The sequence below is a fragment of the Neolamprologus brichardi genome, chromosome 5 (genome assembly GCF_056152115.1).
Source record: "Neolamprologus brichardi isolate AB-2024 chromosome 5, ASM5615211v1, whole genome shotgun sequence".
NCBI classification, from domain to species: Eukaryota; Metazoa; Chordata; class Actinopteri; order Cichliformes; family Cichlidae; genus Neolamprologus; species Neolamprologus brichardi.
In genome coordinates this window covers 2,071,558-2,083,347 of record NC_142108.1, presented here as the reverse complement: position 1 = coordinate 2,083,347, position 11,790 = coordinate 2,071,558, and the positions used below count along the sequence as shown (strand labels likewise).

Here is an 11,790-nt window from a genome sequence, read left to right as displayed (position 1 = left end):
TGCATACGCATCAGCCGTATGCAACATGATTCCATATAGTGCGAGTTGGTTTAGTGCTTCAGAGCTTCAGAGCAAAATATTTTCACCAGTTGAATAAACACAAAATGACACAGATTTCTGAAAAGGTCTGGTTGTATGAAAGTTTATTGACAAAAATCCGAGAAAAGGCAACTAACCAATGAAAACTGTGCTTTTAACTGTTTGCTTTTTTCCACTGATGGATCTGTTCGGAATTGTCCTCATTCACACTTTCACAGGCTCCCAAATACAGCTGTTGGTGCGTAGGAACACAGCAGTGAGGTTCTGGTGAGGCAAGGAGAAGACACGGCACCCAAAGAAACCTGAAGTCTGTGGAGAAACTCTAAAAATCGTATTATAGGCCACTGATAGAGCCCATCAATGGCCTAAAATGTACTTTTTAAAAGTTTTCAACGTGTCTGACTGAAGCTGTTAATGAAGTTGTACTGCTGTGATGCTGGATGTTGGAAGAGAATTCCCAAACAGCATGATGGGCAGTACATCTGAAATGTGTCACAGTATATTGTAAAGCTTAACATTCTTCTATTTAATCAAGATCGCTGTTCCACCGCTTTAAGCTGGTCAAAGAATATCATCGAATCGTGCAGACGATGTGTAGTTTTATTTTTGTTGTATTTATTTATAACTTTGCGCAAATAGTAAAACAATAAAGAGAAACAGAGGATTTTAATTTCGTTACAATAGAAAAAAACTTACCAAAAAATTGTTCACTTACCAAAAATATGAAACTAAGCACGCAATGTATTATGGGGAACGTAGTATGCGCGAGGAAGATCGAGCGAAAACAATAAAAATACATCTTTTAGTGAAAGTGTCAGCTTTAATGTGAGCTTTAGCTAGGAGCTTTAAGTGCAGTCTGACTCAGTGGAAAGTGGAGCACAGCTTCCGTTTTGTGTGTATTATACAACTTCGTATATTTCTTAACATTGACATATCTTCATGTTTAAATGCTCTGTCTCGTGTCGACCTGCTATTTGCGAGCCTGAAAGAACAAGCGCAAATGTAGTGAAGTACGAAATACAGAATATAAAAGTTTATATCATTATTGATCCCAATACATAATTATATTAAAACAAAACAAATTCATAATCACTAGTAAGCTAAAATTAACTGTATAATTAAATGTATTTTAAAAAGGCATAAATACGGACAACTATTTTGAGCAGAACGGGGCGGAGATTAGGACCCAGTGATCCCTACTGTATTTTTAGTTGAATACCAGTTGGTTGCAAAACAGGCAAGTGGACAGACTACAGATAGGTTGTGATTATTGATATTACTCGAGAGAGGAGTTTATAGTAAAACTTCAAGGAAGACAACATGGACAAGACGGTCAGCCTGCCTAACCAGCCCGAGAAAACCACAACAGGTAACACATGTACACACTTACTTGATCACCAGTCTCATCTCATCTGACTGTACGCACTGTCACACGAGCTGACCCTCTGTTTAAGTAAAAACTGAACTAGACACTAGAGTTCATGCTGAGCTTGTGGGTTAGCATTTTCTAGAGTTACATTACATGCGTAACCAGTGCAGTCTGCGAGGCGGGGGACCGTGTGCATTTAAATAATTTGGTGTTAGTGTTTTAATAACATTATTGTGTCATATGTGAGGAAGTGTTCAGAGGTAGGACTCCTGTAGCTTTTCGTATAGAAGCTGCTCCCAGCAGGTTAACCCCGTCTCTACATCTAGTTTGAAACTGTAGACGTTAGAAAGTTGTAATAAATGTGCCGAGACAAAGGTTGTTTGATCTTAAAGGTACTGCAATTCTGAAATGTTGATTATTATTTTTCTATGAACCTCTGTAATACCAGTCATCATTATTAGGGAGGAGAAAATGTGATATATCAGTAAGACTGAAGCCCAAGTTTCCCTCGATACATATACACACACACACACACACACACACACATATATATATATATATATATATATATATATATATATGTGTGTGTGTGTGTGTGTGTATGAAACGTTTAGGTAGTAAATACTAATTTACAATAGATATATTGGCTACATGTGTTTACATAAAGTGTGTAAGCTATGCTGGGGAAAAAAGAAAATGAAAAACAATGAATTCTTTATTTAGCAGATTTTCAAATGTGCCATGAAGGCACCATCATATTTAAGAAACAATTTACTATTTAGTTTTTCATTTTTATTTATTTTTTATTTTTTTTGCAGTGACTCTGGTTGAGAGCAGCAGTGCTCCCAGTGGGCTGGAACTGGTTAGTTCCTACCAGACCAACAGAGTTGGAGACCCCATGAATCTGGTTGCTCTTGCAGAGCAAGTCCAGAAGGTGTGGATTGGACTCAGTTTTTGTTATTTTTTACTTTCAGGTTATTCTCATAATGAATATGTGTTATATCTGAATATGTGTTTTGTTTTCCCCCCAGGGAGATGAGTTTGTAAAAGCCAATGCCTGCAACAAACTGACAGTCATTGCAGACCAGATCAGATACCTGCAGGAGCAGGCGAGGAAGGTAAGAGCCGTGCACGCTGGATGAGCTGCATGGTCACGTTGCTCTGATCTAAAGGCAACATCTTTGCTTCTCTGCTAGGCTTTGGAAGAAGCCAAAAGAGACTCTGAACTGCACCACGCTGCCTGTAACATTGTGAAAAAGCCAGGCACCATCTACTACCTCTATCAGAGGCCATCGGGACAGAAATACTTCTCCATCCTCTCTCCTATGGTAGGCACCAGCCTTGTTCATGTTATGTCAGCCCAGACTGACAGCAGTTACAAAACTCCAGTACAGCAGCTGTTACATCACGCACGTGAATACTCAACGTGACGCTGCACGTCTGTGTGTTAGTGTTCAAAGGTCGTGCAGCCAGAAGGGAGCTGATAAATCAGATGATCAGGTTGCTCAGGTTGGATGTGGCTGGTTACGCTGCAGCTGTGGATGGTTTTGGAAGCACAAACTGGTTTTAAGAAGATTAACTTTTTCAATTGTAAATGTAAAACATTTGTTAAAAAAATGTAGCAGGATAAGCTTTTTAGAGTTTTATCCAATTTGGATAAAACTCCTACGTTTTTTGTTTGTTTGTGAATTAGAGATACCACCAATGCTACTCTTTTTCTTTCTTATTCGATTCCTTAGCTCCTGGTTTCTGCCCGTACCAAATACTGATCTGATACCAGCGTTACACCAATAAACTGTAACCTGAAACTAGAAATCATTATGTGTAAAGCAGCACGTGGCTAATAAATGACAACAGGACTAAAAAAATAAAGTGAATCTGACAGAATCAGAGCTTTTCTGTTACTTCACCTCACTGGACTGCAGTTTGTATTTACGTGAAATCGTTTTACAAACATAAAGAAAAGCTGTTGTTATTGCAGACTTTGAAGTGCTGAACGTTAGCAAACTAAAGGACAATGAAGAGAGTTTCCTTCATGGTGGATTTTTGATCTCAAAACATTTTCTATTTATTATGACAGTCCTCTCCTCTCCTCCACAGGAATGGGGTCCAAGCTCCCCTCACCCATTTCTTGGTGCATTCAAACTTCAACACGACATGTCGTGGACCCCCTTCGACGAGGTGGAGAAGAGAGACGCGGAGCTTGCCATCATGGACAAACTCGTCAGCCAGCAGACAGCCTTACCTACGTACGCAGGACCCAACTTCAGAGGCCTCACTGAATAAAGAACAGACTCCAGCTTGCACACACTGGGCTTTTCAAGGACATGAGCCAGATGCTAACGCTAGTCTTAAAGGATTCCCAAACTGCTGGTGTCAGTCACAAAAGCTTCACCGACTTTCTTATGTTGCCTTAAGGACACAACTTGTTTAGTTTATGTTTGTACACACACACACACACACACACATCTTTTCTAAAAGTGAAAATCTCTGATAGACTGTGTCTGGACACTTTTACTGTATACGAGCATTTATTAGAACTCGTGTAGCAGAATATTCCACCAACATTCAGCACAAGGATCAGATATAAAGCTGCACCACAGAGCTCATCCAAAAACACAAGAAGCTGACATCCAGCTTTTCTCACCAAAAGGAATTGTACTTCTGCGTCTCGTGTTAGTACAGCATCAGTCTGCAGTTTATCAGCAGAACCACTCCGAAAGGTTTAGCTTTTTAGCACCATTAGTGGTGAAACAAGGCACCTTTATCCAGCTGTATTCTTGAAACTTGGGCTCCTGATTAAAGCCCAACTGTAAGACAATATTGATATATGGTGATTAAAAAAATCCAATATTTTTTTTTCAAATGTGCTATGTGTAGTTATTTATGAGTGAGGACTAGGATAATGTGACAACTAGGGATGCACCGATACCGATACTGGTATCGGGGCCGATACTGTAAAATGTGTGTGTACTCATACTCGTAAAAGTTAACCGATACCATGAACCGATACCAACTTATTTCATTAATCAGAGGGTGGCTTTTCATTTCTGTTGTAGTTTTTTAGATTGGCCACTAGGGGGACACCCGCGCTAAACAGGCACAGGGTTAGGCGAGTGAGACTGGCAGCTCCAGATAAAAAAAGAGAAACTGGAGGCTGCTGTAGCTAGGCTAAACAAAATGTCAGCAGTGTGGAACAGCCAACTTTAACTCAGGTTTTGGAAAAGCGAAGAAAAATGTCAAGAGAAAATCCACGGGCAGTTTAAATAACAGAGGCTCTGACTCATTTTATCGCTCTGGATGACCAGCCAATGCCGGCCGTGGAAAACATAGGATTGCACCGTCTTCTCAGCATACTCGAGCCGCGATATGAAATTCCCAACTGCCCAGACAGTGCCAATAGTTCAGTGGTATTTTGTTAAATTACAATGTGGAGACTCTGCAATAATTTAACAGAAGTGCTTATTTTTCACTTGAAATTTTTGTGGTCGTTTTTATTAAGATTTTATTTTTTATCGGCAGGGAATATAATAAAACCTGTCTTCCAATTAATTGTATTTGTGTGTGTTAGAAGTATTGGTTTTTGTACTCTGTATCGGCAAGTACCCAGATCCAAGTATCGGTATCGTATCGGTTTGAAAAAATTGGTATCGTTGCATCCCTAGTGACAACTTATTTATGGTCTGACTGCATGAGTCAGCTGGTTGTCGTCCCTGTGGCATTTCCATCAGCGCCCTCTAGTGGCCCTCTTGTGGTTGAAGCATGTTTCTCCAGTGTCTTTATTTTTTCTAGCTTTTCAGCCAAAAGAGAGAAGACCACTACCAATATTTAGACCAATGGCTAATACATGGCAGGGTTCGGGATGTTCCTAATGATTAGTTTACTGTTTAACATCACTGTACAGTAATCAAATATGGCCACTGTTAATATAAACAATTGCATTACTGGTACAGAAGTGAGGGCAACAGTGGTTAATTATCTGGTTGATGAGTTTGCACACTCGTAAGTTATAAATTGCCTTTTCTTAAAAATAAAAGTGTAAAGATGAGATTTTTTTGTCTCCAGAAAATAAGGTTTGTTTAATTGCATATCAACAAAATCAAAGTGCAATTTCTTCATTTTAAATCAACTGTCCCCAGTCAGTCCCATTTACATCTTACTTTGAAAAATATGGATGTTAAAAGTGCATTTCCATTTTTAAAAATCAGCCCACTATTGTCCATCACAGTCAGCTGAGCGCGTCTTCCTGTAATGATGTAATTTTTAGAAGGTAAGAGTTAATATGAGACAGAAGCTCCCAGTTATCCGTGGCAATGTTGAAGTGCACGGCGTCCTCCTCTGAGCTTACCTTCAGCAGGATGTGAGAGCGTGGTGGGAGGAAGAAGAGCACTTTGAATTCTTCTTTATGTGACGCGCCTGATATGAGGAAGGGGAGGAAGTGCTTTTCCACCAGTGTATTTAGAGCTGCTTCCTTCAGCTGGCAGCAGAAGAGGCTCATAGCACTGTCTCCGCTCTCTGAGCAGATTTCGTCCCACAAACCCTCGAACACGCTCAGTGTGCCGCCTCGTCCCCAGTTTGAGGGGACAGGCAGAGGCAGGAAAGTTTGCTGGAAAGATACATGGATGTCAGGTAGGGTGGTGTGCCATGTATGGCCATCTGGAGAGGTGAAGATGGCGCTGGCGTGGAGGCTGGTGGGGTAAGGCTTCCTGGGCTTCAGTGTTAGCTGAACTATGGCCGACGGCCTCTCTCTGAGAAGACATGGGACGCTGATGTCGCCCAGCTCCTCGTAGTGATGGTCTGTGAGGCTGAAGTGAAGGCGGATGCTAAAGAGTTGATCAAAGTGGGAGTCATGAGAGTTGATGTGGACCAGCTGGTACTGTAAGATGATCTCTGAAGCAAAGCTGGAGTCACTGAATTGATCTCTGTAGGCCTCCAGCGATGCGCTCGCCTCCCCCGGGCCTTTCTGTACTTCATCTGAATTTATGTCTCCTGCTCGTGGCTCAGGAGGGGCCTCGATCAGCCTGAATACAGCTCTCTCTGTCTGCTGGATGGTCAGTGTGCTCGTCAGCCCCTCACCTATGAGGCAGGACAGCGACTGCTTTTTGTCCTGACGCCCTCCCTCTTCCATGCCCTGCGCCAACACTCCAGCCAGCTTCTCCCTCGACAGCGTGGTCAGGAGGGTGTAGTAGAGACGGGCGTGGTCCTGGATCTCCATGTCTGCGTAGTGGCAGACGAGGAGCTGCAGGACGTCAGCCAGAGGAGTCAGCAGCGAGTCCAGACTTGGGTGGACGAGCAGATGGCGGCAGACCCTGAGGATGTCGTTTCCCAGACGCCAATCGCCACCTGTGCACAACGAGGATGACGAGGGAGCGACGATGCTGGAGAGGAAGGTGAGGCTGCTTTGCTGGATGATCTCTCCTTCCTCCGCCACTCGGGCCAGCATCTTGAGGTGCCGGCTGAGGTCGTGCGAGGTGAGCTGGGTTAGCGGAGCCTCAGTAATGACCCTCTGCAGAGCTTTGAGGAGCCCCACAGACCAGCTGGACTCAGACAGTCTGTCCTGGGTCTGGTCAGCCAGGTTGATGAAATGTGGAGCCAGCTTGGTGTGGTTGAGGTAGAGCTGACACAGCTGCTTGGTCAGGTCGTTGGAGTAACGCTCCACGTGGCAGAAATAATACAGGAAAAGGAAGGCTGCTCTGAAGAAGGTGACGACGAGCTCTCTGCTGCACCCGTTCTCCACCATGCTCAGCAGCGAGCTCAGGTGCTCGTAGAGGTAGGCCAGCCCCTGGCCTCCCTGGCCTTCCTCCCCCTCCTCCAGGTACACCAGGGATAGCATGTTGAACCGGGCGAGCAGGGTGGCGCTGTCATTAAACACGGTGGGCACCAGAGCTGAAGCGAGCTGCGGCGTGAGGAGCACGGGGAGGGTCTCGTCACCGTCGCCGCAGCTGATGGGCCGGTTCTCCGGGAAGTGCAGGATGCAGTCCATGTAGAAGAGTTTCTCAGGCGTGCTCAGGAGCAGGTGCTGGGAGAGCACCACCAGCCGTTTGAGGACGAAGGCTTCGTCTTCAGAGCTGAACAGGCTGTCTGTGAAGGCACACTTCAGCAGCAGAGTGGCATGAAGGAGGCTCACCTGACGGCATGAAAAACACCAAAACAATCAGACTGATCACATCCCAAAACTTACCAAAGGGAAAGACAATCTGTTTTATTAAAAAGAAAAGCAGAAAACACATATTTGGCAAGTTTTTAGAATAAATCATGTTTGGAATTGAAACGATCAGGCTGAAACAGAAAAATGTCTTCTTTTAACAACAGCCCATCACTCCACACAATGAGGCCTGTGGATATTCCACACACCTCAGTTCTGTTTTCTTAACCTTTAATTCAAGTATGTAATCTCATTACGGCGGCTGCTGTAGAACACGCTTTAGTCAAGAGAGATCAAAACCATGAAATATAAGCTGTGTCCCATAACGGCCGCGGCAGGCTGGCGTCATGTGGTGTTTGTGTAAAAAGCACAGTTTTGTATCACTATATGTTAAAATATTTGAATAGTAACACTTGGCAATAAATCAGGTCATAAAATGTAAATGACTTCAATTCAGAAGATGAGGCTCGAGGCGAGGAGGAAGAGGGCGTCGTTTTATTATGATAGTGGTGGTTTTGTTGCTTTCTGTTGTTTTTTTCTGTGTCTTCTCTGACGATAAAACATGTAAGGCGCTTCATATAATGAGTCTGAAGGTGCAGGAATAAGTTGAAATGTTCCTCCACAACATGCAAACAACTACTACTTCTCTTCTCCTCCGCCTTTGACGTCTTACGTATGTGACTGGTCTCTAGGCAAACAGGCAAAACTTGATTTATTCAAAATATGGCGTGGGATCAGGGTGGTTTCCTCATCAAATTGTTGGAAGACGTAATTACACACTAATCAATATATATTGCTGAGTATAATATTCTTTTCCCCCCTATTAAATAACTTTAAAATTGACTGACGGTACCTTCAAAGTTGAGGACAGACACCAACATATTTTATCTTGTAGGACAAGACGTGCAAATGCTGAAAGACTTTTAACCACACACTTTCAGCCGTCTAACCAAAAACCCAGTCGGATTATAAACAAGGAACTAGAAGTGCAAAAACGCCAACTAATTTCCTGCTTTAAGGAATCACAGCACTTCATCCTTTACTGATTCCCCTCCCCCTTCAATTCATGCCATGTAACACAAACCTCACTGGTGCCCAGGAGCCGCAGCAGGTGAGTCCTGAATATAGCTGGAGGGACTCCAGGCACCATGGCAACCACCTCTGTCAGTCTATGTAATAGTGTAGCCTGACACAGAGGAGTGAGCAGGTAGGACTCATCCAGGAGGGTGGAGAGGACTGATCGCAGCTCCTTACAGTCAGGGCCGGTGTGCAGAGTTGGTACTGTGCCCATGGGTCCCAGGATGAGAGAAGACAGTATGGCTGAGTCCTTGCTGCTTGCCAGGCCTGACTCCTGGTCTGCTTCCCATGCAGCTGATGTGTTCCCTCCCAGAAGGGCTTTAAGGTGCTCAGCACCAGCTCCTATTTCCTGGGTGAGCTGATAGATGGCATTTCTTAACACCAGAGTGTAAAGCTCTGCATAAGCCTGGTGGAGCCTCGATGTTTCCTGCTGCCAGAGCCCACCCAAGAGCTCAAGGCGCTGGGAGAGGAGGCCGGGGCAGCAGGCCTCCAGTTCCCGCAGGCACTCGCAGGCTATTGCCCGAAGAGGACGCTGGCTGCCATCCGTATGGATGTCGCTGGTGTCCTGGGCTATTTGAAGGAGCACATCCAGAAAGTCTAGAGATGCACGGGAGTGGCTCTTCACACAGGAAGTGCAGATGAGGACGGAGGTGAGAGCCAGGAGGAGGTGACAACGAAACTGGACAGACTTAGGAGGACACTGGGCGAATACTGACATGAGCTCCAGGGCTGTCTCCTCACCCACAGAGTCCGAACAACACAGCAGGGTCGGGTGCTCACACAGCGGCGATAGCAGGAGGATCTGCGAGTGGTAAACACATAGAAGATAAGAACACTGCACACAAAAACATTAGCTTGCCCGGCTTTCCGTTACTGCCACAAATCCTTTAAAAAAACAGCAAGTCTGTAAGTACAGTCACATATATGTTACTGCTTTACATTTTCAAACTTCTCCGTGTCCCAAAGCTACCAAACAACACAGCTTGCTCGTTGCTGTCTTGCGAATGTAGAGAGTCAAACACGGCTAATTTAGTGTCAGTGGCTAAGGTACACACGTCCCAGAGTGAAATAAGGGAACAGACAATGAATATGACACACTGCACTGTACATGTTTGCCAGCTGACACAATACCGACGCTTTCTGTTCACTATATTTACCTTAACGCTGTAAGTGGCTCTGTCATCGCGGAGCTCGCGGAGCAACTCCGCCAGGAAAGCCTCCGCGGTGGTCCCGGAGAGGAAGCCGGACGGACTGCGGGAGAAAGCAGAAATCCTCTCGGCCCAGTTCGCCGCCATTGTCTCTCAAATCCAAGACTTTATCGGCTTGCAAGTTATCATTTCAGGAACTGTTACTGAAATCCGCTGCTAGCAAAGTTGTCTTTGAGAATTAAAGAAACCAGGCTTCGCAAACATCCAGCATCCACTGTTGATAGTTGCCGTTTCCGTATTGTGTCACGCGCACATTTAATACTTGCAGTGTTATATTTACCGCCCCCTGCTGCTTTGGAGGATATATCCAAAGAAAAAATTTTTTAACCCAAGATATAGCTCTAAAGAGCGACTGGTTGTGTCCAAATTCAGGGGTAGCATGCTTGGAAGGATCCACCCTACCCCTGAATTTGCTACCCTTGAATTAGGACACAGCCACTGAATGTAGAATCCCATGCTGTGTCCCATTTCAGGGTCTGCACGCTTGAAGTACGCATTTTAAGTGCGGTTACGTCACCGCCACGCGACGACGGCTGTCCCAATTCGAAGTGTACTTGAAATGCATACTCCAAATGCGCCATCGATTTCCCCAAATATCAAGCGTGGTCCGGTGCACGCTTCGTGGTCCCATATATCCCACAATTCATAGCGTGGCGGTGGGTGTGGATAATTTTGCAGCAAAATAAGGCAGAAGGGAGCGGCCGAAAAGTGAACTGTCAAAAGTAAGTACTGAATATGACGTCACTTATTTATGTGTGAATGTTTAATAACGAAGAACATTAAAACATTGCTGTTGGCCACATGTCGGCAAAGTTATGTGACACTAGTGATGTTTGTACTTTCAGCATTAACTTGGTTTTAAAGCCTCTACTTCTAAATATACATATAGTCGACCTTAATCTTACAGAGAATCTGATGATTTTATGGATAATTAAAGTCAGTCATATATCCACAAACACAACAAGCTGAAAGTCAGTGATATAGATTATATATATATATATATATATATATATATATATATATATATATATATATATATATATATATATATATATATATATATATATTTATATCATAATAATCTGACAATAACTATAATATTGGCCATATTATATTTACATTACCATAGTGAGATGACTTTAGTCTCATGAACAACATTAACTAATTATTATTTACTAGCTAATCTTAAATGACTGTTCAGTACAGAAATGAAGCCCTTGAATCATGTTTTACAGTCCTGTGGTCTCAGCCTCAGATACTCAACTAATCAAAGTGATGTCAGAACAAAAATGAATGGCCAACAAAACAATTTTCTCCTTCATTTCTGTCAAACTACAAACAAAGCAGTATGTAAGGTGTCTCGCGGTTAGTATCATGGTTGCTAGGCAACCTGAACAGCGCGACGAAGCATATACCGTCCCATTTCACAAGCCTCTCACTTCCGCACTTCTCGTACTTATAGTACGCACCGTATGTAGTACGCGTAGTGGGCGTACTTCAAGCGTGCAGACCCTGAAATGGGACACAGCCCCAGTCAACTAAGCTCAGTGCCTCAGTTCCTCGAAAGAGTATAGTCAGAAGTGCAACAGAAGCTCAGGAAACAGCATGGTCCTCATTAAAAAAATTAACATGTCATCATTCTGTGTGATAAAGTGAGATTTCATTTTTCATATGAAAAACCCGAGCATAAAACAGCGAGGGAAACTTTTAAATTTTAGTCTCGCCACCACATTGACAACATCTTAACTACAGGGTTCTTGTTTGTATCTTTGTTTGTTTTTTGTTGTTGTATTTTTCTGAAGGTCCTCATCATATAAATACCCAGAAAATAATAATAATAATGATAATAATGATAATTATTATTATTATTGTTATTATTATTATTATTATTGTTGTTGTTGTTGTTGTTGTTATATTATTATTATTATTATTATTATTATTATAGTTGTAAA

At 43.2% G+C, this 11,790-nt stretch overlaps 2 protein-coding genes across 2 annotated transcripts; one reads left to right on the top strand and one right to left on the bottom strand.

Moving 5' to 3' along the window:
• The first annotated feature begins 1,251 nt into the window (after window positions 1-1,251).
• On the top strand, window positions 1,252-5,456 carry c5h1orf50 (chromosome 5 C1orf50 homolog). The gene is made up of 5 exons (XM_087840486.1): window positions 1,252-1,408; window positions 2,227-2,342; window positions 2,440-2,526; window positions 2,605-2,736; window positions 3,509-5,456. Exons 1-5 carry the CDS (start codon window positions 1,360-1,362, stop codon window positions 3,692-3,694), a joined length of 570 nt encoding a protein of 189 aa, XP_087696612.1. The 5' UTR covers window positions 1,252-1,359; the 3' UTR covers window positions 3,695-5,456.
• Window positions 3,918-10,091, bottom strand: ap5b1 (adaptor related protein complex 5 subunit beta 1). Its single transcript, XM_087840485.1, has 3 exons — window positions 9,788-10,091; window positions 8,638-9,432; window positions 3,918-7,535 (listed from the first exon to the last, which is right to left on the bottom strand). The coding sequence occupies exons 1-3, from the start codon at window positions 9,923-9,925 to the stop codon at window positions 5,637-5,639; spliced, it is 2,832 nt and encodes a 943-aa protein (XP_087696611.1). The 5' UTR covers window positions 9,926-10,091; the 3' UTR covers window positions 3,918-5,636.
• Window positions 10,092-11,790: the final 1,699 nt, after the last annotated feature.

Coding starts and splice junctions, on each gene's coding strand:
- c5h1orf50 (XM_087840486.1), top strand. CDS start 1,360: ATGGACAAGACGGTCAGCCTGCCTAACCAGCCCGAGAAAACCACAACA. Junction 1,409..2,226: donor GCCCGAGAAAACCACAACAG/GTAACACATGTA, acceptor TTTTTTTTGCAG/TGACTCTGGTTGAGAGCAGC. Junction 2,343..2,439: donor TTGCAGAGCAAGTCCAGAAG/GTGTGGATTGGA, acceptor TTTTCCCCCCAG/GGAGATGAGTTTGTAAAAGC.
- ap5b1 (XM_087840485.1), bottom strand. CDS start 9,925: ATGGCGGCGAACTGGGCCGAGAGGATTTCTGCTTTCTCCCGCAGTCCG. Junction 9,433..9,787: donor GAGCCACTTACAGCGTTAAG/GTAAATATAGTG, acceptor TACCACTCGCAG/ATCCTCCTGCTATCGCCGCT. Junction 7,536..8,637: donor GGCTCCTGGGCACCAGTGAG/GTTTGTGTTACA, acceptor TCATGCCGTCAG/GTGAGCCTCCTTCATGCCAC.